General features: G+C 37.2%; 1 protein-coding gene across 1 annotated transcript; it reads right to left on the bottom strand.

The window, feature by feature from the left end:
- Window positions 1–24,528: 24,528 nt before the first annotated feature.
- Window positions 24,529–25,289, bottom strand: LOC131859189 (uncharacterized). The gene is made up of 2 exons (XM_059212756.1): window positions 25,183–25,289; window positions 24,529–24,943 (listed from the first exon to the last, which is right to left on the bottom strand). Exons 1-2 carry the CDS (start codon window positions 25,287–25,289, stop codon window positions 24,529–24,531), a joined length of 522 nt encoding a protein of 173 aa, XP_059068739.1.
- Window positions 25,290–27,132: the final 1,843 nt, after the last annotated feature.

Here is a 27,132-nt window from a genome sequence, read left to right as displayed (position 1 = left end):
TGGATGGTAGGAAGGACAGCCTTGGTCCTTCAGAAATGGCATCCGAATCTGAATATGAATGACTCTCTTTTGGCACAAGTTCCAGTTTGGTAAAGTTACCAGGCCTGCCTCTTGAATATTGGGCAGAAAGTATCTTCTTAGAAATAGCAAGTTCCTTTGGTGAACTCCTCTCAATAGACCCAGTCACAGCATCTAAAAGGAGACTCACTCATGCTAGGTTTTGTGTAGGGATAGCTCATGATGTAGATATGCCGAAATAGATAGATATAGTTTCAAATTTGGGGACATGGAAACAACAAATAGAATATGAATCTATCCCCTTTGCCTGCTTCCATTGCAAGAAAGTAGGTCACTGGGCAAAATCTTGTCCTACCAAGCCTAAAGGAGAGCTCAAGCAGACTAAGCCCCTAGATGAAAGTAAAAAGGTTCCAAAAAAAAAGGTTTGGCAAGTTAAAAACTCAGAAAATAAGGAAGCTGACTTTGTTGACAACAACTATTTTGAACCCTTGGGGGAAAATAAGGAAGTGGTCTCCTCAAATTCCATCTCCAACCTTCCAATATAGGAAGTATTGAGGAATGATTCAACAAAAGTTAACAACCCCATGACAGAGCAGATCCGAATAGAGGAATTGAAAGAACAGATTGTATCCTCAAAAGATACAGCCGAAGTGGTAACTACTGATACTTTTGCTGGTAAAGAAATGCAAAATAAAGAGGAACAACTTGAGGAAGGAGAGATCACTGGCTCCCAAGAAGAAAAGACTGACTCTTCCCCACTTATGAACAATACTAAAATGCAAGAAGCTCAAAAATGTGCTATACTAGGTATGAACCTTTCAGATTCAGATCAAAATTTAGAAATAGTAAATAGTGCATCACATGATTCCATAACCCCTAAATGGGGAAATGAAGATGAAATATCAAGGCTCCTGAGTAATCTTGAAGCAGTTCTTGAGAAAGAAGCTGACTGGTAAATACCAAAATACAGGAACAAGAAAGGATCCACTCCCTTGCCTTCTCAACTAAGGAAATCCAGCATAATTTCTCAAGTTGATGTTGGGTACATTTCCTCTTCCCCAGGTTGACCTTCTAGCCACAAAGTCAGAGACAAGGAGGCCAGTAAGAACATTACAGATGGGACTCAGAAGACTCTTAAGGAGTTAGGAATCAGTAAGTAACTATGAAGATTATCTCTTGGAATATTAGGGGACTTAATAATCCTCATAAACATGATATTATTAGGAATATGATAAGGGATAGTAAACCTGATGTTTTTCTAATTCAAGAGACCAAAATGAGTAGAGAAAACGTTGAAACTCTAAAAAAAAATTAAAATGGGAGTATCAGTGGTGGAAGCTCGGAAGGTGCTTCGGGAGGTATAGCTACTATGTGGAATCTCAATAGTGTCAAAGGACATGTTCTTATTCAAGAAATTTTTTTCCATTGCATTAGATTTGAGAATTTAAAAGATGGAACATCATGGGTCCTCACCAACATATATGCACCCAACACCTTGAAAGCTAGAAACTCCTTCTAGAAAAAACTTACAGAAACTAGGGATAGCTTCAAGAATCTTAGTTGGTTGGTCATGAGAGACTTTAATACTCCTTTGAGAGGAGGAAAAATTTGGTGGAAGCCCCTCTCAGTTTGAAAGTAGGTTGGCCCTTATGGATTTCATAAATAATCAAGCTCTCAACGATGTGGAGATACAGGGATGCAAATACACATGGACTAATAGGAGAACTGGCAATGATCTTATCCAAGTCTGCCTTGATAGGGCTCTTATTTCTAATGACTGGTTCAGACATTATTTCTGCTCCCTGTCTGCTCACATCTGGGTTGGGTCTGATCATTTTCCCATCACTCTCTTTGCTGATCCTATTAACAGAAGAAGACATTTTCCTTTTAGATTTGAAAAAATGTGGATTCATCTCCCTAATATTACTTGTAATATTCAGAATTGGTGGAATATCCAAGTTGAGGGCACTGCTATATACAGAGTTGTTAAGAAACTCAAAAGTGTTAAGGACAATATAAGACTCTGGAATAAATCCAGCTTCGGGAACATTTTTGAGGCCAAAGGTAAAGTCCAGGATGACCTCAAGAAAATATAGGTCCAAATTCAGAAGGATGGTTTCTCTACTATGTCTATTGCTGAAGAAAATGAGACCCTTAAAAAATACCATGAAATCATTGCTAAAGAGGAAAATTTTTGGAAACAGAGATCAAGATGCACTTGGCTAAAGGAGGGAGATAAGAATACAAGATTCTTTCATATGTCGACTATCAAACATAAAGTAGCAAATAGGATTACTAAACTGGCAGTGAACAATGGGGAGCTGGTTAAGGAGGAAGAGATAAGGAATGAGGCCAAAAGGTACTTCTTGGATCTTCTAAGGAGGGATCACAAGTTGGATGCTGATGCTCAATATTCCTTTCTTCATAATATTCCTTGCCTCATTGATGAGCAGATGAATGCCTCCCTTTCTTCCATACCTTCAAACCTAGAAATAAAAAATGCAGTTTTTTCTTTTGATGGTAATAAAGCTCCTGGTCTAGATGGCTTCCCCATGTTCTTCTTCCAAGATTTCTGGGACATTATAGGGAAAGATGTTTCCAACGGGGTCAAGGAATTTTTTGGGGCTAGAAGACTTCTGAAAGAAATTAATGGCACTTTCATTGCACTTATTCCCAAAATCCAAGGTGCTAACTCCATGGAGAAGTTCAAACCAATCAGCTTATGTAACTCTTTTTATAGGATTATCTCCAAGGTTCTTACTACTAGAATCCTGACTCTCCTTCCCTCTTTGATTAATCATCAGCAAAATGGTTTTGTCCCAGGAAGACAAATTCTTGACTCTATTATTACTGTCCATGAGAATATTCATTCTCTTGTAAGGGGAAAGAAACAGGGTCTCATCCTTAAGCTTGATCTCTCTAAGGCCTATGACCGGGCTGATTGGTCTTTTCTTGTGAAGGTTCTTGTGGCTTTTGGTTTCTCCTCCAAATGTGTTGACCTCTTTAGTCAGCTTATTACCTTAGCCTCTTTTGTTGTTCTTGTGAATGGATCACCATCCCCCTTCTTCCAAGCGTCTAGAGGATTGAGGCAAGGGGATCCCATTTCTCCTATCCTCTTCATTATTATGGCTGAATGTTTTGGTAGGTATATGGAAAGCATGGTGATGCGAGGATCTTTTAAGGGACTTCAACCTTCTTCAGCTGATCATACTTGTTCTCACCAACAATTTGTGGACGATGCCATTGTCATGGGGGAATCAAGTATCTTAGAAGCTAGAACCCTGAAGGACACTCTTTGTAAGTTTGCCTCTGCATCTGGTCAGCTCATTAATTGGGTCAAAAGAGAAGTTTTTTTCATCAATACACCAGAGAGAAGACAACATAGAATCAGCAAAATTCTGGAATGTCAGATTGCTGATCTTCCTGCCACTTATCTTGGCCTCCCATTGGGCATTGCACCTCTTGATTCTTTTTGGAGCTCTCTGGTGGACAAATTTCATAAGAGTTTTTGCATTGATTGGGTGTTTCCTAGCACTATCAGTGATTTGTTCTACTCCTAGAATTATCATTGGTCTAACTCCTTTTTAAGAACTTTGTGGCAACTTTCACTCCCTCACATTCTGTGGGGGTTATGGAAAGAAAGAAATGATCGTATTTTCAGGGACAGTTCTCTTACTCAAGAAATTGTTTTCCACGAAATAAAATGGGCTATAGTGGAGAACATTGGGATCATTGGGGGCCCCTACTTTTCTTCCAACCCTTTGGAATCTCACATTTTAAGTTCCTGGAGTTTGAAGAATGTTGACAGTTTTGATCCCAAGTAAAACAAAAGATTAGAAGCAAGGTGGCAAACTCCCCCTCATGGTTGGTTCAAAGTCAATTTCGATGGTTTTGCAAATGGTAATCTGGTCCCTATGGGATGTGGAGCTATTCTTAGAGATGATAAAGGTATATGTAAGGAAATGATTGATGTTCCAATAGGAAGCCAAACAAACCACAAGGCAGAAGCAATGGCAGCTCTCCAAGGCATTCTCCTCGCTAAAAGATGGAATTGCCCCTACCTATGGATTGAAGGGGACTCTAACAACATCATTAAATGCCTCAAGGGGACCTCTAAGCCCTCATGGTCTATCAATAATAGTATAAAGGCTGCTAGAGACCTCATTAACACTTTTAAGAAAAGTTTCATATCTCATATTTACCATGAAGCTAATGGTTCTGCTGACTAGGCAGCCAATGTGGCGGTCAATCAAGATGAAATGATTACTTGGAAGGGAGAACAGGGCCTCCAAGAGGATGTCAGATTAATCATTTTTAAGGATCGATACAATAGCACCCCAAAGATCATTAATGGACAAAATAATAATGAAACAGATTAAATGGAGTGCTTCGAGATATTCTAATATTGTCAGTACCAATATCTAGATTCTGGAAACTATCAGCAAAATCCAGATTCTAGAAACTATCAGTAGAATCCAGATTCTGGAAACTATCAACAGAATCTAGATTCTAGAAACTATCAGCAGAATTCAGATTCTAGAAACTATCAGCATTGCCGAAGGGAAGTCAACAGTAGATTATGTGGAAGATTTGACCAAAACTATTGCTAGAGCTGAAAATATGAGAGACTCCTTCAACCCCAAATTTGAGCAAATTGAGAAAGACCTTATTTAGAGGAAAGAAAATGCCAATGCTATGGATCAAACAATGGTGGAAACTGTCAATAAAGTCAACAAAATTGAGGAATGGCTTAAAATTATCGTAGAGAAAAGCTTAAACACTCTAAAGGCCTCTGGTGGAAAAACCAAAACCCTCATCAGCAATTTGGAGGAGGAGAAGGATACCCTGGAAATTGACCCTGATACTGAAGGAACAGGAGATTTTCAAGGACCCAGAACAAGAACCAGAGGTAAAAAGAAGGAGAAGAAGCCAAATAAGGACTTGAATGAACTTAAAGCTGCTCTGGCCAATTACGACCAGCTGATGATTAAGGCGGAGGACCTCCTGAAGGCCTTATAATTGTCCAGTGTTTTCTCTGGTTTCTTCATTTTGTTGTTTCTTTCCTCTGTTGTCCTTTCTATTTACTGGCTTTATTGTCAGTCATTTTGTTAGTTGTTCATTTTTGGTCTGGATTCTCTTTGATGATCCTTTTTAAACTCCTTTGTTAAAGGTTTCGGGTCCTTTAAACCTGTTTTTCCTATTAATCAGAAAAAATGAAAGATGGAATCTTTATCACTCAGTCCAAGTATGTCAAAGAGGTATTGAAGACCTTTGACATGGAAGACAACAAACCGGTTAGTACACCAATGGTGACCGGTTGTAAATTATCAAAAGAGGATAACTCAGTGTTGGTAAATGAGAAGGAATACTGATCAATGATTGGTAAGTTGCATTATGTAGTACATAGCAGACCGGACATTGCACATGCAGTGGGCATTACTACACAGTTTCGAAAAAGACCAAGAGAATCCTACTTGGTTGCAGTTAAGCGGATTCTTAGATATTTGAAGGGAACTATTGATTATGGATTATGGTATCCATACAGTAATGATTTCAACCTAAGAGTGTTCACAAATGTTGATTGGGCTAGTAATGTAGACAACCGGAAGACCACAACCGATGGTGCATTCTTTCTCGGTGGTAGACTGGTCTCAAGGATGAGTAAAAAGCAGAGTTGTATCTCTCAGTCTACACTAGAAGTGGAGTATGTTGTAGCTTTTATGAACTGCACCCAGACTATCTGGATGAAGAATGTATTAGATGGCTTCAAAGTTCCTGTATTTGAACCGGTAAGTATATTTTGTGACAATACAAGTGCAAATAACATTTCCAAGAATCTGGTTTTACATGCTAGAACCAAGCACTTTGAGCTCAAGTATCACTTCTTGAGGGAAAAGGTTCATAACAAGGAGGTTGTATTGGAACATGTTTCCAGTAAGGAGGAGTTAGTAGACATATTCACCAAGCCTCTACGGAAGGCTACTTTTACCTATTTGAGAGGTGAATTAGGGGTGCTACCCCTTCAAGAGGTCAACTAAAGGTGTGTGCTCCACATCAGTCAGGTCTTACATTGATATATATTTTTTTCAAGATTGGTGCGTTGAAGAATGCTACTCCTTAGGGGGAGTAGCATAGTAGAACATAGATGTATATGCCTTTTCTTTGGCATTGTTTTCAAAGGGGGAGAAGATGTGAAGCGGAGAAGATATCTGCAGTATTGGGAGAGAATATGTGAAGCGGAGAGATATCTTTGTATATTGCCATCAATGCCAAAGGGGGAGATTGTTGCCATATGTGCAGAGTTTGATGTCATGATGATATTGTATGATTTTCATTAATGTCAATATGTTGAAGAGTGAACCGATATGATGTAGTAAACCGGTATATGTGAAAAAGTGAAAAAGAACTGGTATGATGTAGTGAACCGGTATATGTGAAAAAGTGAAGCGGTATGTCTATCCAAGTGAATCGGTATGTTGGAATGTGAACCAGTATACTGAATGTTTTGTATCAAGGCTTGAGATGGTATGACTACCAATTGGCAGTCTTGGCTTTAGGGTTTCCGGTTGAAGTGTTCCAAGCTTCTATGATTCAACCGATGAAGTTGTGCGGTGAGTTAGCATTATAATGGAGAACAGATTGTGTTGCCATATCAGCCATGTGTGTCTGAAGGATCTTGCATGAAGGAAATTGATCCTATTTACCTCAGGAATGTGCGAAGTCTCTATAAATGGTGGAGAACGCATGATGGGTTATCTGCCTCCAAGAAGCGGTGAAAAGTGAATGATGGAGAATGTCTTGAGATTTGTTCAAGACCGTTGTATTCAATGCAAAGTGTTCAATGGTCAAGATTGAACCGACTGAATTGCTTAACCCAAATGTTTAAGGTTTAGGGTTTATGCTATCGGCCTATCTGTTTCCTATAAGGTCAATGTTGTGTTTCATGTTGAAGTTGTTGGAAAATGTTGTGTGTGTATCTAAGAGCAGAGATACATGATTCTTGCCAGACTAGATAAGTGAATAGATACCTGCAGAGTGTGATTGTAGAAGAAAGGAACTGAAGTAGATTTGCATTGGCATTGAGTGTCATTACTAGATCATTGTAATACCTATTGATCTCTAACCACTTCAACAGTTGGAAAATCCCTTAACAGGGTAGCTTTAACCAGCTTGCTATAAATCCTTTAACAGGGTGACTCAAAATCATTGAGTTCTTGAAATCCTCTAACAAGGTAACCTTTGACAGGGTTTAACCCTTAACCGAGTATTTAGCCATCCCTTAACCAAGTGATCCCTAGTAGGATCGGTTCTTAACAGAACCTATTGTAATAGTCTTTAACCGAACCAGGCTCCTAACAGAGCGGACTTCAAAAGAGTTCAAAGAACAACTTGTGGGTATTCATCCGCATCGTGGTTTTTCCCAGTTAGGTTTCCACATGAAAAATATGTGTGTCATGAGTGATGTGGTTTCATGTGATGCTTTGTTATTTTCTGTCAAGTGGTAAATCATGTTGAACTCGCAGGTTATTATATTTTTGATTGTAGAATACCAGTGTATGCGTATGGGTGAAGTGGAAATAAGATGTTAGATTGTGTGGAAAGCTAAGTGTTACTAGTTTTGGTCCTTCATCATCTCACTGTGTTTAACTTGTAGTAATCTATTTTAGACCGGTGTTAGTGATTGCCTGTCAAGTGCACTATCTGCAGTCAAACCGATTCAAGAAGGGTGATTTTTGTTTATACTAATTCACCCCCCCTTCTCAGTACCGGTTTGGTACTAACTGGTCATCACTTATTCATCAATCCTTAGATTTATTAATAAGTAGATGAAAGGGGGAATTTAATTGAATTTCTTAATGAACTCAAATAAATTAGGAAGGGGGTTTAATTAAATAATTTCTTATTTAATTAATTATCTTCAGACCATTTTTAGGTGTATACACTAGAATGTATGTGCATTCCCCATTGTAATATTTCATATACTTCTAACAGAGTATCATCATATTGTGGTTAGTGTAGCGTCCTAAAATTGTGACACCTACAATTTCGACCGCATTTGGGTCTTCATGATGGCGATGCAACACTGAACCTGAATGGAGACCCCGAAACTCGCTTGCGACACCCAAAACTACATTTTTCCAGCACCTTGGCCTGATCCTCCTTGCACGCTGCTATCCCGGGAGGTGGGACCAGAGCGCCCAACGCCCTGGTCCTTCAGGACCAGGGCACCCAGCGCCCTGGTCCCGGTCTCCTATGGGACTTCGGGCCTTTTTGTTTGCAATTTGGAAAATAGCATTTCCTGGTCGGCCTAAGGTCGGGAAAATCAGTCTTTTAACCCTAATTGGCAAGTATAAAAACTACATTTCCTCTCCCATTTAGGGAGGAAGGACATATGTGTACAAGACACGAAAATGATATTCAAGCATTCAAGCATTCAAGCATTCAAGCATTCCTTCAAGCAATTGATCATTCTAAGTCTCCATTCAAGGCTAGGTGTTGCATTCAAGACAAGGATTCAACCATTGAAGAGGAGATCACATATTACAACATACAACATACAACAAACAACAACATCTATACCTTCGCATATAAGGATACAAACATCCTTACAACAAGGTATTAGTACTTGTTTTACATTACATTTACAACATTTCTTATTTCTTGGTTAATTCCAAAACTGGGGTTTGACCTAAGGGCAAACCCCTAATCCCTAACCCCCCAATCGTCTTCGCTTTTCTGTGTGTAGGTTGCAGGTACGTGGCTGAAATTGAAGATCTAGAATCCTTGTGCAGAGACGAATAGATCCCCCTTCGTTTCGCGGATTTTTCGGAGGACCGTGTGCACGCTGGGCGCCATCGTCCCGTCAACTTTTGCTCAAATTTGTAGGACAGCGCTATCTCGACATTTTACTGCTAATCCCAGGTCCGCAGCTTCATATCATATCCCTATCTCAATTTATAAGGGAATCTTTCTTGCTTCTACATGCATTCCTAGTTCAGTCTTTCTATCTACATTCTTTACAAAAGAGGGTATCCTTGCTATCACAACCCTTGAAACTCATATAGAATCCAATCTTGCATTGCGTGGGATTGGATCTTGTGGGTTTCAACCCCTCTTTTGAATGTAAAGTCTCTCCTAAGTGAAAACCATCAACCCTAGTGACTCTCCCTTCTCTCTCCTTGGAGTTGGGGAGGGGAGAACAACTAGGGTTTGATTTTTCCGCTTTACATTTTGGTGAACCCGACGTGAACATCCTTTCTGATTATTCATAGTTAGATCTGAAAATTGGATTCCTTGATTACATTTCCATGTTTGATCTTTTGCAAAATTTTAGAGGTTAATTGCATAAAAACCCTAAATTTTCTTTTTAAGTAATTAAACTTGTGAAATGTTTAATTGTTAATGCTTGTTTCAGATCTGCCCTTCTATTACAAATTATCAATTCATATTTGTGCTTTAATTTTGAAAATTAAGTGGTTAAGTGTCAAAACCCTAATTTTTGAAACCCTCTTGATTCAACCTTTGTCCGACAATTTCACTGATCAAAACATCTCCAAATCGGCTGTAACTTTGGATTCCACAATAAAATCACAATATCTTTCATCCCTGAAAATTTGGAAAAAAGTTGCGAGGACTGTGTGCACTCCGAGTGCCATCGTCCCCGACATTTTTTCCGAAATTTCGGGAGCTAGATCTTACTGTATTTTCCTGCTAAAATCTAGAATTTTGGCTGATTTTATCAATTTTAACACCTTCAAAATTACAGTCAAAGTTGGTCTAGCGATTGCTTGGATTGAGGCTTCTAATCATTCAAAAATTGTTGAAATTGAAATTTGTGTCAAAATTGTGTTTCTTACAGTCCTAAATCGGAAAAGTGTGTTAACATTCATTCGAAATTTCAGTAATTCATTCAAATTTTTGCAATTTGTGACTTTTGAAATTAAGTGCTTAATTACCACAACTTTGATTTCCGCTTTCAAAATTGAATTTTGCGTGAAATTGAGTCAACTTTCAAATTTCAAAACTTGCATTGCTTTTGGTATTCCCTCTAAAATCATAAAATTCAAAATTTCAGTTTCCCTCTCTTTTTCAAAATTCAAATTTTGCATTTTTCGACAATCTTGGTAGTGTTCAATTTTGAAATTGCAACTTTAATTTGGCCTATCTACAGATCGTAAAATCACTCAATTTTTTCAGGTTAGCTGTAAAATCATCATAACTTTCATCCCTGCAAATTTCGAAAAAAGTTGCGAGGACCGTGTGCACCCTGAGTGCCACGGTCCCGGACATTTTTTCCAAAATTTCGGGAGATTCTCCTGATTGTATTTAATAGCTTAAATCTAGAAGATTGGCTGGTTTTATTGAAATTTGCTACCTCTAAAATTCAAAATCTTCTCTCTTTCTTTAGTGCATGAGTTTTACAACAGTAAGCCCTACTTACACTATTCCCGTTAGACGAAGCCTTAGAATTAAGTCCTTCCAAGGTTTAATTACTGACGAGATGGAACCTAATTTGAATGGTCTTTTTAACGAGGACATGGGTAATTCCTCTAATCCTCTTAATGATGAAGAAGCTCTCCATGAGGTTTCTGTAGAACAACTTTCAAAATTGGATAACCAATTTGATGATTTTCGACAATGGATGTCTCAAGAATACCCTGATAGTCAAGCTCTTCCTTTAATTGAGGGTCTAAAACGTATGCTTCAAAGTGATAAGAATGGAATTGATATTTTGCATGGTATTGCACACATTGTGGATTCAAATGTGATGCCTATGAAAAGTTGTGCCGAAACCTTAGGTTATACACAACCTCCTACTCAAGACAATCATTCTATTCCTTTGACGACTCCTATTGCTAGTATACCTACTTTTACATCAAACATAATGACTACTTCAATACAAGACATTCCTCCTATGATCACTAATCATGGGGGCAATCCTTCTTCTTCAATCAACCCTCTTCCTTCATTCAATCCAACTTCTTCATTCATTCCTTCAGTGAGTGTTCCTCTTATATCACCACAAATGAACATGACGCAAGGGGGCAATTCGTTTTCCATTCCTCCTTGTAGTGTTCCTCCTGTCCAATCATCTCCTATGACTAACTATCATAGTGTCCCGCCACCTTACTCTCTACCTTCTTTCAATAACATAACACCTCCATCACAATCTAACACGTCTAATATGAACTCTTCGACTGAAGCGACCATTAACAATCTTGCACAAACTGTCTCTTCTTTACAGCAACAAATTGCCTCTATGAATCAATCTAAGTTTAGTGTGCCCACATTTGATGTTGCGAGCCCACTTTCTCTTGATATTGTTCGAGCTATTCCCCCTAAACATGTTGAAATTCTGCATTTGGAGCTTTATAATGGTAAGGGTGATCCTCTAACACATGTTAAGACCTTTCAAACAATATGTACTGATTTTGCTTATGACTAAAGGTTGCTTGCAAAACTGTTTACTAGAACATTAAGAGACAAAGCCCTACAATGGTATTGCTCATTGCCTTCCTATTCTATTACTTCTTTTGAACAACTTGCAAATGCTTTCATTCAACAATTTCAAAACAATATAAGTCCTAAAGTTACTTTGATTGATTTAATGCATTGTAAACAAGGTGTTAAAGAAAAAGTGACTGATTTCATTGGTAGATATAAGCATTTGTATGCTCAAATTTCTTTTCCAATGCCTGACAATGATATTCAAAGAATCTTTATTTCTAATTTACAAAAAGACATTAGAGAAAAACTCCTGTTTTCTGAGTTTACTTCTTTCCAACAGTTGTGCGCAACTCTTCACAATTATCAACTGACTGTGAGTCAAATGGAACAATCACATCCTATGGCTCCGAGTGATAAGGGTGATAGTAGTCAACAACCATTTGGGAAGTTTAAACCGAACAGAGAGTCCATTAAATTCAATGAAAACATCATCAACAACAATGTGAATGCAGCATCAGGTGTGTCTCCTATTTCTAAGTTTTTCAGGAAAGAAAGAAAGTTTACTCCTTTGAATGAATCATTGCATAGTATTATGAATAAGTTATTGGAACAAAATGTGCTTACTCTTCCTCCTATAAGGCAAATTGATACTGCAAAGATTAACTCACCTTATTTTGATAACAAATCTTTTTGTCAATTTCATCGTCAACCTGGGCATGATACTGAAAAATGTTTTGCTTTAAAGGGTAAAATTCAAGATTTGATTGATAATAATACTATCTCTGTTTCTAGAGTGAATGATAAAGGCAATACATTTGTAGCTCCTCCTAACCAAAATCTTCAGATTTTTACTAACCCATTGCCTTCTCATACCTCTAATGCGATTGATACTACTGATTCCTCTGTCTCACCCGATGATCTCGTGTCTATGACTCCGAATGTGATTAACTTTGTAGAGCAGCAGAAAATCCATAAAGAACTTTCCATCACATTTGATTCTAGTGAAACTATCAGGGCACCTGATGGTCCTTTATATATAGTTGCAAAAGTCAAGAATACACCTTGCTATGGAGTGCTTATTGATCCTTCTTGTATGGTTAATATCATTACTGAAGAATTTCTTTTTACTTTGCAATTGAATCAAGTGATATATGATGAAAAAAATGTGGTTGTGAAACTATTTGATTCATTTTCTTCTCCTGCAATTGGTTCTATTACATTACCTATTGAGGTCCATAACAAAACCCTTGATGTGGACTTTTCTATTATTCCATCATCCGAACAATTTCGTGTGAAGCTAGGCTATCCTTGGCTATTTTCCATGAAAGCTATTGCTTCTCCTATTCACAAGTTTCTGAAATTTCCCCATAATGGTGAAGTTGTTACTGTCAATCATAGTCTCTTTAAACTAGCTAAACGAACTTCTAGCGTTCCTATTGATTATTTTTGGCCTAAACAATTCCAATCTCTTCCTCCACGAAGTGATCATCTTTTCAAATCTTATCAAAAGTGGAAAAAAGACATGATCCTATCTCTAAGTGAACCTAGAACACCCAAACTTGATATTCCTATCGTTCTCGAGAAGGAAGTTCTTCCTTTGAAAGATAAAACTAATGTCTTTCCTCAAGAAGATTCCCAACCCATCCCTATGGATGTGACTATGTCTATGTCTGATAAACTTCCTAAAAGTAGACCTATACCTCCTCGTCATGATGGACTTGGTCTCCTTCCTAAACCAAATATTCCTCCCTTATATGGAGCAGTTCCTCCTCCTTCCTCTTATGGAGAGAAGAGACTTTCCTCTTCTCCTATTGTTCAACCTAAGAGACCACAACCTAAACACCCAAGTGATAAGGATGAGAACATTCCTCCTCCTCAATCTTCTCAACTTCCTACTAAGACTAGACGAAATCATTCTGCACGTGAACGCCGACGAAAGCGTCATCTTAAAGCTTAGGCAGCTGCCTCTCAAACTTTGCAATCCCCAAAAACACCTTCAACAAGCATTATTCCATTTTCTTCTCAGCCGACGATTGAGCCGAAATCTCCTAAACATAAGATGCATGATGGTCTTGATCCTGTGCGAGTTAAAGATCCTATTTTTATAAATCTTGATGATGATATAGATGAAAATGTTATTCATGATGAAAATGTTACTCCTGTTCATTCTGATAATGAATATGAATATGTTGATGTTGATAACCATTTATCTAATGAATTTTCTAAAGCACTTATCCTAGCTCCTAGACAAGAACACTGTGGCTTGGGATATGAACATAGCCCTTGTTTGGATCTTGTGATAGCTCCATCTGCTGTGTTGGATGTTCCTCCTCTAGCGTGTTCCCTACCTTCCCGAAACATTGATCAGCAAGATCGGGGGGTAGATGACGTGCTAGACTAGTTTCATTAGCATAGCAGATTCTCTCCTCCTCTATCTCTTTTGTTACTTCTTCTATATGTTATTCTCATTCTTCTATTTGTTGTCCTTAGTGTTGTCTACTTGAGGACGATGCAAAGCATTGAGATCTCTCGATCTCTCTCATGTTGACTCAAAAGACACATGTGTTCCCTTCTTCTAGGTGACCTTCCTTGATTGGGGAATGAAGAACAATTATGCATACATACATATGATATACATGAATTATCATACAGCATACTGACCCCGAGGAAAGCGAAGTCACCTTGTGCTTTGTGTTTTGTGTTTATTATCCTTGGGCTTATCTCACACTTGGGGGCTAAATCCTTGTGATAACGTGCTCCTTTCTCATTTCTTATATGTATGACTACCTTAAAGCAATCACCCCCGGTGAGGCGTGTGCAATCGCTTTAATGTAGGGGGGCATACATCCCGTTCATATCTTTTCAAGATACTTGAAAATTTCTTGACAAATTTAGCTTTGCCTTGAAAATTTTTGATATCTTTCTTGCATGACTCATAGTGAGGGAACCTTACTACTGACAGTCATGGTTCTCCCTCGTGATCTTCCCTTTTACTTTGTCAATCAAAGTCTTAAGATCCTTAGTCCACTGGGGGCTTGGTGTATCTTGCCTCCTTGACGTGGTGAAAGTTTTTCAATGTTGTTTCCTTGTACTTTACCGGAAGTATGAGCGTACGCTTATACTCCCGCTAAAGTGGGGGCTAAATGTAGCATCCTAAAATTGTGACACCTGCAATTTCGACCACATTTGGGTCTTCACGATGGCGATGCAACACTGAACCTGAATGGAGACCCCGAAACTCACTTGCGACACCCAAAACTGCATTTTTCCAGCACCCTGGCCTGATCCTCCTTGCACCCTGCTGTCCCGAGAGGTGGGACCAGAGCGCCCAGCGCCCTGGTCCCTGGCCCTATTTTGGGCCTGGTCTCCTATGGGACTTCGGGCCTTTTTGTTTCCAATTTGGAAAATAACATTTCCTGGTCGGCCTAAGGTCGGGAAAATCAGTCTTTTAACCCTAATTGGCAAGTATAAAAACTACATTTCCTCTCCCATTTAGGGAGGAAGGACATATGTGTACAAGACGCGAAAATGATATTCAAGCATTCAAGCATTCAAGCATTCCTTCAAGCAATTGATCATTCTAAGTCTCCATTCAAGGCTAGGTGTTGCATTCAAGACAAGGATTCAACCATTGAAGAGGAGATCACATATTACAACATACAACATACAACAAACAACAAAATCTATACCTTCGCATATAAGGATACAAACATCCTTACAAAAAGGTATTAGTACTTGTTTTACATTACATTTACAACATTTCTCATTTCTTGGTTAATTCCAAAACTGGGGTTTGACCTAAGGGCAAACCCCTAATCCCTAACCCCCCAATCGTCTTTGCTTTTCTGTGTGTAGGTTGCAGGTACGCGGCTGAAATTGAAGATCTGGAATCCTTGTGCAGAGACGAATAGATCCCCCTTCGTTTCACAGATTTTTCAGAGGACCGTGTGCACGTCGGGCGCCATCGTCCTGTCAACTTTTGCTCAAATTTGCAGGACAGCGTCGTCTCGACATTTTACTGCTAATCCCATGTCCGTAGCTTCATATCATATCCCTATCTCGATTTATAAGTGAATCTTTCTTGCTTCTACATGCATTCCTAGTTCAATCTTTCTATCTACATTCTTTACAAAAGAGGGTATCCTTGCTATCACAACCCTTGAAACTCATATAGAATCCAATCTTGCATTGCGTGGGATTGGATCTTGTGGGTTTCAACCCCTCTTTTGAATGTAAAGTCTCTCCTAAGTGAAAACCATCAACCCTAGTGACTCTCCCTTCTCTCTCCTTGGAGTTGGGGAGGGGAGAACAACTAGGGTTCGATTTTTCTGCTTTACAGTTAGGTTCCCACCATGGTTTTTTTGTTGACCGTATTTTCCACATCAAAAATCTTGGCATAATGTTTGTTCATGATTTATGATTTCATTCTTAATTATCATATCTAAGAATAAGTTTAATTTGTGTATTTTTTTTAGACAATTGATTCATCCCCCCCTCTCAGTTGTCTACCTCGAATTAGAACTATTTCATCAATTGGCATCAGAGCAAGTTCCTTTGGAGAAGCTTAACCACTTGAGGTGATCCGAGATGACATCTTACAAGAAGGACAATTCAATATTTAATGGTACTAACTACTCTCTTTGAAAGAGCCACATGGAATTTCATCTAAGATGCATTGGTGAAGCTTACTAGACTATTACAAAGAATAAGTATATTGTTCCTACAAATGGAACTTCAAATATAGATGAGATAAAGGAAGATGAATGGAATATTAGAGATAAGAAAGCATTGTTGAGTGCCTTGATAGATTTTGAAATGATAAATGTTATGGAACTGCAGACTGCTCATGAGATGTCGAAGAAGTTGGAAACCCTATATGAAGGTGAAGTTATGTGAAGATTGAAGAATGCAAATGACCACTGAGAGGGGGAGGGGATGAATCAGTGTATTTAAAAAACTTTTAACTATGTATGCTAAAATTTCTATTGCGAATGAATTGAGAACACACACACACAAGAGCACATCACATAACACAAGATGTAGGAGGAAAACCCAATGTGGGAAAATCCTAGGTGAGAATAGTTGTTGGAGTCTACCGCTCCAATCTAGTCTCACAATGAATAATAGATTACAATGTTTAGGGAACCAAATCAAGAAGAACCAACCCCTAAAACTTTAGGGAACCAACCCAAGGAGCACCAACCCCAGAAACATTAGGGCACAAACCCAAGGAGCGCCATCCTAGTTATCTTCTTCTTCTTTCTTACATGATTACTTTCTAGAATACTCTGCTCTAGCTCTATTTTCCTTTTTTGCAATTGTATACTCTACCACACTCTATCGCTCAATACTCACTCTTCCTTTTGTAGCAACAATACCACTTCAACACATCACTTCACACCCACTATCAACTTCAATAGATGTCTTTTGTTTCACTAACTTTATCTTTCTCATGTACTCCCAACAAATCATATCAGAATGCTCTGCCTACTGATTTCTTTTTTTTTCAACAAGATCTTATTCTCTATCTACAGAATGATTTCAGACTACCTGCATACATTAAATGTGTTTCATCTATCATCAGGTTGATTGATACATAGATTATTAAACTTAGTAATATTAATCTACTCTTCAAGGATACGATATGTAGTAGATTAGATTTTGTTTCTTGGGTCGACCATTTGCATTGAATTCTCTATACTTAAGTTGCTATATTTAGCAACTTATTTCTGCCTAACAGATTTGATTTTGCCTCTATTAAGTTTCTCGAGCCCAACAACCACCTGCAACTTAGTCAACATTATTTCATTCTCCATCATCTGTCAACCTACCCAGACAAGATCGATAACTACTTCCATTATCACCAACTTCTGCATATCAAATATCTTCTTTGACTAGCCAAGGAGCCACATGTCTCCATTTCCTTTGTCTAGATTAGATGGTCAAGGTCGATCGACCTCCATGTAAGATCCTTGTGCCAATCGGCATACACAAGTTCCATTAAAATCCTTCACAATTGGCTTCCAAATCATTTGGTTAACCATAGGCAACTGCCACATGGACCATCGTCCTTATCGTGCTGCCACCGTGTCAGTGAAACACTTCAAATGGTCATGGCGATGTTAAACTCTGTTACTGCGAGATATGCTTTTGTTTGATCACAAAGAGCCTCCCTATTTCTTTGTCAGCCTGTGCCATATTTGAGTGGCTTCTTAATTTGAATGGGATAAGGCTTTGTGTTTTTCCTTACTACATTCTTGTCTCGCGGCCTTCTCCACAACGTTGCAGGAACACACGAGATAAGCTTGGTGATGTCTTGACTAGCTTATTCACTTCCTTTGTTATCCCACAAAACTATTTGTGTGCCTCTTAACCTATATGGGATAAGGTCTCTTCCCATGTCCATGCCTTTCCTTATCCTATGAGTTTCTTCTTATCCCAGTTTGGTCATCCGGAGAAGTAGACCCTTGATGTCTACTTCACTTTCCTCTTATTTTGTTATCCCACGGTGTTTCTCACTACCCTGACAATCTGTGCAGGATAGCATTTCTATGTGTATACTTCATTTTTCTTATCCCATGGAACTCAGGAGCACCTCTTTTACCTTCGCAAAAAAAGCCTTCATTGACCTTCCCTCTGTGGCACTTGTCTCTTCTTATCTCGCAAAACTACTTTTATCTTTGTTTTTCCTTATGGGTTAAGGTTCTAAGCATATAGATTCTAAGTATCTTCTTATCTTGTGTTGCTCGTAGCTCCCTATTTGTTCACTACTTGAATAGTGCTTTTCTTTGTGTGTTTACTCTATGTGGGATAAGCCTTTTAGGCTTATTCTCTCTTAACCTATGATTCTTCTCTTATACCCATAGGAATGCGCAGGATAAGGAATCCTTTGTTTTCTGGCTTGCACTTCTTATCGCGTGAGATCAAGACTCATGACAAATTTACTTACGGGATAAGGAATATCCACACAATTCATTTGATGTTCTTATCTCATGCAATAGCAACACTAAGATAGATACTTAAGTGGAAATTTTAAGCATGTGGAAACTTGTTACGTGTAACATCAACATGCTACATTTTTCTTATTCTACAAGGTCTCCTGGTCGATATAGCTATCCCGTCGACATAGCTATCCCAATCTGAACACTCTGCAACCTTTTGACATTAATGACAATAATGCCAACAATCTCCCCCTTTGGAATTGATGTCAACACACTTGCAAACCTCACTTTGATCATTTTCTCTAACCACTTCTCCCCCTTTGACAACAATGGCAAAGGGTGTTGTCAACTATGAGTAATGAATGGAACTTCCAATTTTGATCACAACACATTTGTAATATATTTGAAATTTTATTTATAACTTCTACACCTCCTTCAGTCATTAGATGAACCATTATTACAATATAAAAAGCAACATAATTAGTACTACTCACAAAAATTTCAGAGCTCCCCTTGAGATAAACATGAAGTTCAAGGATGAAAAGTAGTAAAAACAATATACTCCCCCTGAACCATAGACCTCCAAAAATGTGTTTAAGTTCTAAATGAAGGTGGAACAACACCCAACTTGTGTCTCAGATACTCAAAAGTGTCCTTTGGAAGATGCTTTATGAAAATGTCAGTAACCTGCTCACTTGTAGGAACATATTCAACCTTTACCTCCTTCTCTGCAACCTTCTCTCTAAGAAAGTGATATTTAATTTCAATGTACTTCAGTCTTGAATGCATGACATGGTTCCTTGGAATATTGATTGCATTTGAGTTGTCACACATGATGGGAATAGGATCCAAAAATTACACCCAAATGTCCTTTAAGGTTTGTTTCATCCACAAAATCTGGGAGCAACATGTGGTGGCAACTATATACTCTGCTTTAGCTATGGATAGAGAGATAGGATCCCACTTCTTATTGTGCCATGAAACCAATCTGTCACCAAGGAATAAAGATCCACCACTGGTGCTCTTCCTATCATCTACATATCCTGCCTAATCTGCATCAATATAGGCTTGCAAAGTGAAATTTCCTTTCTTTGGATACCATAAGCCATAACTAAGTGTTCCCTGCAGATACTTGAAGAATATTCTAATTGTATTTACATGTGATTGGTTTGGAGAAGCTTGAAATCTTTCTACCATGCATAGTTCTTGCACAATATCAGGCATTCAAGCTGTGATATACAATAGACTACCAATCATAGATCTATACAAGGTATGATCTACACTAGGTGACTCATCTTCCTTGCTTAATTTGCATCCAGTCACCATAGGTGTACTCATTGGCTTGATATCCTCCATTTTAAACTTCTTCAACATATGCTTTTCATACTTGGTTTGTGATATAAATATACCCTTTTCTAACTGAGAAATCTATAAACCAACAAAATATGACATCTCTCCAAGTATAGGCATCTCAAACTCGGACTACATTTGGTCAACAAACTCTTTGCATAGGATGTCCTTGTTGCCATGAAAAATGATATCATGTACATACACTACAACTATGATCATGTGATTACCATTTTCCTTAATGTACAAATTACTATCAGCATTTCCCTTTATGAACCCTTGTTGATGGGGATACTTATCCAACCTAGATTACTATTCTCTAGGTGCTTGATTTAGACCATACAAAGCTTTTTTCAATCTACAAACAAAGTTCTCATCTTCATGCAACTGATAAACTCTAGGTTTCCCTATGTAGACCTCTTCTTCAACATTTCTATTTAAGAATGTATATTTGACATCCATTTGATATAATTTATATCCTTTATAATTTGAAAATGCTAAGAACATTTAGATTACTTCAAGTCTTGCAACGAGTGCAAATGTTTCTTCAAAATATTTGCCCTCTACTTGAGCATATCCATTGCATACTAGTCTTGCCTTATTCCTTATTACCTTTCCTTCTTCATTCATCTTGTTCCTATATAACCATTTAGTCCCAATGACAATTTTTTCAATAGGTCTCGGAGCCAATTCCCATGTTTTGTTCTTTACTATTTGTTGCAACTCTTCTTCCATTGTCTTGATGCACTCTTCACTTTTGCTTGCCTCATCATATGTTCTAGGTTCCATTTCTGTCATAAGGAAAAAAATTACTTTCTTTGTGTTCCTATCTCTCCTTTTAGTTTTCACAACATAATTTTTGTTTCCAATGATTTGATCATCAAGGTGTTTCTTTTGCATATATCTATTTAGGCTTTGCTATGTGTTTCTTCTTCATGTTCACTTAAATTGATCTTCTTCTTCAACATATGGTTCTTCAGTCTGAGTAATTTAGTTTTTCCTTCCTTTATGTATATCTTCATCTATTTTTCATATGTACACTCTCAATTACCTTCTTTAATATTTTGTTGAAACACTTGTAAGCCTTTCTATGAGTAGAGTACTCCAAGAAGACACCTTCATCACTTCTTGAATAAAAAATTCTTGATCCATCTTCATCTCTTTTGATAAAGCACTTAGTACCAAACACCTCATAATAATTGACTGATGGTTTCTTATCATACAATAACTCATAAGTTGTCATTCTATTGTTTACTCTCAGTTGAACTATGCTTAAGGTGTTTACAATAGTGTAGACTACCTCTTTCCAATGAATATCAAGTAGATTGGCTTCATTCAACATTGTTCTTGCCATTTCATTGATTGTTATGTTCTTCCTTTCGACAACACCATTTAGTTGTGGTTTTCTAGGAGTCGAATATTATCTTTTGATTCATGTCTCTCACAGTAATCCTCAAACTCATTTGATGTGAACTCACCTCCATGGTCTAATCTCAGACATTAAAGATTGTAACCACTCTCCTTCTCAACCATTTTCTTGAAGATCTTGAATCTCTCAAATGCTTGTTATTTGTCTTGCAAGAAGATGACCCATATCATTCTTGAAAAATCATCTATGAGTAGCATGGAGTATCTTTCTCCATTTAGGGCTCTCATTCTTGTAGGCCCACACAAGTCTATATGCACAAGTTCTAGTGGCCTTGTAGTTGAATACTCTTTAGTTTTGAAGCTTACTTTAGTTTTCTTCCTTCTTTTAAAATCATCACATAAGGTGCTAGCTGGTTTGATAATATGTGGTATGTGCCTCACATACCCTCTCTTGCTTACTTTAACAAGATTATCAAAATTGATGTGACCTAGTCTTCTATGTCATAGCCAGATCTCATCAATGTGTCCCATCATACATTGAGACTCTAAGCATTCCTTAAGATTATATATATTGACATCTGTCCTTTTTCCTTTAGCAACAAGCTATCCATTTCTTTCTTTTCTGATTTGACATCTTTTTGAATCAAATGTAAACTTATATCCTTTGTCACACATTTGACTCACACTTAGAAGATTGTGCTTCAAAGCTTCCACATAGTATACATCATGTGATTTCAGTTTACCATCAATATTGAGAGTACCTTTACCTTTTATTCTAATTGATGTTTTATCTCCAAACCTCACTGAACCACCATTCCAATCTTCTAATTTGATGAATTTCTTCTTATCACCAATCATGTGGTTGGAACACCCACTATCAACTACCCACAAATTTTTTTGTTTCAGTATGTAGGGCAGTTTTAACAATCAAACTTGACTTGGCCTTATCTTTATCATTTTTTGCTCAAACTTGTTTGTTTTCTTTCTTCTTTTTTGTTGTCTTATTTTGTTCTGATTTTGCATTAGGTTCAGCTATTGATACTGTCTTCTTTTTCTTAGCTATCCTAAGCTTACAATGCTTTTTAATGTGGCCCAAGTTTTTACAATGATAGCATTTTACATTTACATTTAATTATGATTTTGAAAATCTATTGTAGGACTGAGATATAGTTCTCCTACATTCATAACTCTTATGACCAAACTCAGTACATTGATAACAAACAACATTCATATCCCTAAGAGCTGCAAATTGATTTCTACTGTCAAAACTAGTAGGAGACCTATACATAAGCCTACATTTTGCAATTCTATGATGATATGATGAAAGAATAAGTATCCGGTAGATTACTAAGAGAGGGGGGGTGAAACAGTAAACTAAAAAACTAATACGAACTCCCAAACTCAAAATAAACTTATCAACAAAATAACTTTGTCCAGATAATATCTCATAAGACTACCGGTTTGACTATTATGACAACTTAACAGTAAACAACTTCAATCTTGTAGACATCAAAATGCTTAATCAAATATCAACATATTCAACTCTCATTGCTTCCAGTTATCATGCCTTATCAGAATAGTTAAGTAGTTAATCAAATCAACAAATAAGGTCATAACCACAAAAGCATTCACCACTTGACACAAATATTTATACGTGGAAAACCCAAATAGGTAAAAACCACGGTGAGATGAGACTCACAAGGATAGTTATCTGAACTCTTCTGAAGTTTGTCTTGTTAGGAGCCAAGCCTATTAAAGCTCTTACAATAAGTCCTGTTAAGAATTGATTTTGTTAGGAATCACCCAGTTAAGGGATTTATAAAAATGCATTGATGAAAAGAATAATACCCTATTAGGAGTAACCTCGGTAGAGGGTTTGAGAATCCAGACTAATGAATCACCTTGTGAGAGGATTTATGAAGTAACCAAGCTTGTTAGAGCTTACCCGGTTAGGGGATTTCAATTCTACTGTGATTGTTAGAAAGCAACAGGTTTTTCTTGATTTGTCTGAATAGAACTACATTTGCTTGATCAGATCCTTCTTAAGCTTCAATCTGCCTTTACTCAAATTGTAGATTCATTCTTTAGTTAGGCAACCTCACACTCAACTTATTTCTGCCAAATTTTGTCAACACCAAAATAAAACAACTTCATCGAGCTTAAATACAAATCAATTAGGTCAGTAACACAACAAAAAACTAATTCTCATCATCGAGATTACAAACAAGTCGATACAATCTTGACAATTAGAAATCATAAAAATCTCTTCACATTTATCAAGCAAATTCTAACCACTCCATGATCACCACTTCATAAGACTTGTAACTCATCACGGGCTATGCATTTGATGCAATCCACTTTGCTCCTTCCCAAGACAATCAAATGCACCAAAAAAACTTGAACTTATCTTCAGACAACGACCACATGTGTCACCATCATTACCTCTCAACATCAAATCTTAAACCAACAAAATTTGATCATGTAGGGTTTAAAAAAAATAACTGGTAGGGTTTGCCGGTTACATAACATAGAAAGGTTTGACCGCATACACTAGTTTATCGGTTCAACTCACAAACTAACATACCAGTTTACAATATCTTCCACAAAGTTCATCACACCAATTACAAGACAAAAGCAATAACAACAATAACATCATCAATATCATGAATACTATTTACCAGTTCAATTGACATCAATGACAACATATCATTAATGAAATGTTCATACAAAATGCCAACATTCTATGACCATAAGTATTGCATTTATAAGAGTAGCCATAGAATTGAGGTACATACCAATCATTATTGAATATGTTTCTCATTTGTCTCCTTGGAACAACATAGTTTAGTCTTCTTGAGCTCACCCTTCATGCATCTTTGACCTTTGTGAAGTTTCCATTATCATCATTGGCTTTTCTTTTAGGATCAACATGTTGGTTCCTTGATAGATTCTTTGTAGTTGTAGCATATGCCATCTTCTGATTGGGCTTGCTGATTGTGAAGGTCTATTTGACTTCACTTTCACCTGAAGAGGTGAAGAGTATCTCCTTTTTTGATGAATCTTTACTATCAGAACATTCTCCATTTTCAAATCTAACTCCATTGATGTCCTTGTTGTGCTTTTTCTTACTTAACATTTTCTCTAATGCTTCAGTGTTGCCATCATACTTAATCCTCATGTTTAGTTCATATTTCTTCTTTTCAAGTTCTTTTCTAAGACTCATGATCTCTTTCTCTAACTATTAATACTCTTTATCCTTTCTTTCTAAATCTGACTTTGTCACTTCATGCATACTCTTTCCTTCTTCCAACTGAATCTTCAAATCAAAAATTGTTTTCTTTGATTCCTCAAGAGATTTGTTTAACAACTCGTGTTATTCAATAGCATCATAGTTGTGCTTTTTATATTATCTTCTTACTTTTCTAAGTTCCTCTAATGCACTTATAAGTTCAATTTCAAGGTATACTTTAGCTTCTATTTCCTCTTCTTCATCATCAACAATGTGTTCATCAAATAATTCTCCTTGTGCCATAAAGAGATTAATTTCTCTTTCACCTTCACTGCAGAAATCTTCAGAAACACTTTTTTCATCAGAGGCATCATTTTCAAAAGTGTAAAGATTGTTCTTATTCTTATAACTTCTTCTCCTTGTCTTGTAATAATTCTTCATCTTTTCCTTGCCAAAAGACTTCATGGTTTTCTTTCCATCTTCATTATTTTCTCCATAAGGGCATTTAGATGCAAAATGTCCAATATTGCCACAATTGAAACATTTGAAAGGCAACTTCCCTTTGTACTTTCCTGAGCCTCTTTTGAGTTTCCTAAAAAAAATTTCTATAGCAGCATCAGAATAATTTTCATCCTCATTTGTGGCTTGTTCTTTTCCTTTCTATGTGGTGTTGAAGGCAACATCTCTCTTTGAAGGTTCAACACTTATTGTTCTCATATCATAGGTAGACAAAGAACCAAACAATTCATCCATAGAGAAAGTCTTTAAGTCTTTAGCTTCTTCAAAATTTAAGACTTTTGTATCATACTTTGAGGTTAGTGATCTTAGAACCTTTTTGACAGTAACTTCATCCTGAATTCTTCTCTGAGTCTTCTTATAGCACTTATAGTCTCATCCATTCTTTGCAAATAATCAACTATCATCTCTTCATCTTTCATTTTCAGGTTTTCAAACTGAGTTCTTAGATTTTTTAGTTTGGCTTCCTTCACTTTGGTATCTCCTTCATATACACTCTGTAGCTTGTCCCAAGTTTCTTTTACTGATGTTCAATTCATTACATTGACAAACTTTGTATCTAACAGACCACTTAAGATTGCATTCATAGCTTTAACATTATTCTCATATTCCCTTTGAGCATCAAGGTCAGTAGGAGGAGCTTGAGGAATAGTGCAACCATTTTTTATTGACATCTAGACATAAAACCCAAGGGAAGATAGGTAGGTTTCCATTCTTCTACTACAGAAGGCATAGTTAGTGGCATCAAAGATAGGTTCTTTAGAGGTGGATTCATTTCTAGCCATTTGGTTAACACAACAAGATCTACTCAAGATAGATAAAATTTTTACTGTAAGGGAACCTATGGCTCTGATACCAATTGAAGGACACAAATGACCACTGAGAGAGGGATGAATCAATGTATTTTAAAAACATTTAACTATGTGTGCTAAAACTGCAATTGTGAATTAATTGAGAACACACACAGATAAGAGCACATCACATAACATAAGATGTACGAGGAAAACCCAATGTGGGAAAAATCTTGGTGAGAATAGCTACTGGAGTCTACCATTCCAATCCATCCTTATAATGAATAACAAATTACAATGTTTAGGGAACCAACCCAAGGAGAACTAACTACTAAAACTTTAGGGCACCAACCCAAGGAGCACCAACCCTTGATTTATGAGCACCTACTCAAAGGAGCACCTTGTTGGCATTTGATTTGAACTGGTAATTGTTTGTTTGCTTAATGCAACCAGTACATGTTTGATTTGTAAAGAGATTAGATTGTTGTATGATGACTATGTTGTATGTTGTCATTGTCGATGTGAGGTTTTGCCAAGATTAAGGGCATAATGAAAATCACAAAAGAGAGACAATAGCATGACAAGAATAAACTATATTCTCATCAATATACAAATGATCAACTGGATTAACCAATACAATGAATATAGGCTTGCATATATAGGCAAGGCCAAATGGATATGTGAGCACACAATCATGACATGTGGCTCAATGAGAAACAAGGCTAGGTAAGAAAAATTAGGGGTAGGTAGGATAAATAATATAATATTCCACAAGAGGTGGTGTTAGCATTTCACAAAGGGAAAGTGTTGACATTCCAGTGAGTTTGTTGGTATAAGGATATTAAGAAGGTTGTTGAAGATTGTGGATATAAGTGAGAAAGGATGATCACTATCTTAATAATATTATTTTGTCATTGATGTCAAGCAATTGATTTTCTAATTCAGTATGATGTTGCCATATCTTAATGAGTACGTTTTGATAAGTATAAAGATGTCGGTAATGTTAGAGTTTCAAGCAGATCCGAAGCAAATATGAACTAACAGTTATATGCAGATTCAAATACAAAAGATAAAGGAATAAAATAGGACACAGATAACACAGAGATTTAGCATGGTTTACCCAGAATGGGTTATGTCCACCATACATAGCTGCCCCCAAACCCCCGCTCGGGGCCCGGCCTAGCCCCAAACCCCAGCAAGGATACGTGCTGAGTGTACAGTACTTTGCTGATCAGTCACCACATTTCAACAATCTCCCACTTGGAGACTGATCAGGCTCCACACCGAACAATCTCCCACTTGGAGACTGAAACTACATGACATCACTGTACATGCAACATCCGCTGGATAAAACACTAGGGCTCGACTGGTATACATTCCACAATTATCAATCAAGAAGACCAACAAAAACTAATGAAAAAATCAGCTTCTCCTATGGAACTGCCTTCGTGAACATATCGGCAGGATTCTCACT

This window comes from Cryptomeria japonica, chromosome 10 (assembly GCF_030272615.1).
Source record: "Cryptomeria japonica chromosome 10, Sugi_1.0, whole genome shotgun sequence".
In the NCBI taxonomy this organism is placed as follows: domain Eukaryota; kingdom Viridiplantae; phylum Streptophyta; class Pinopsida; order Cupressales; family Cupressaceae; genus Cryptomeria; species Cryptomeria japonica.
Note: the sequence above shows the minus strand (reverse complement) of the source record. Positions and strands in the feature narration are given on the sequence as shown.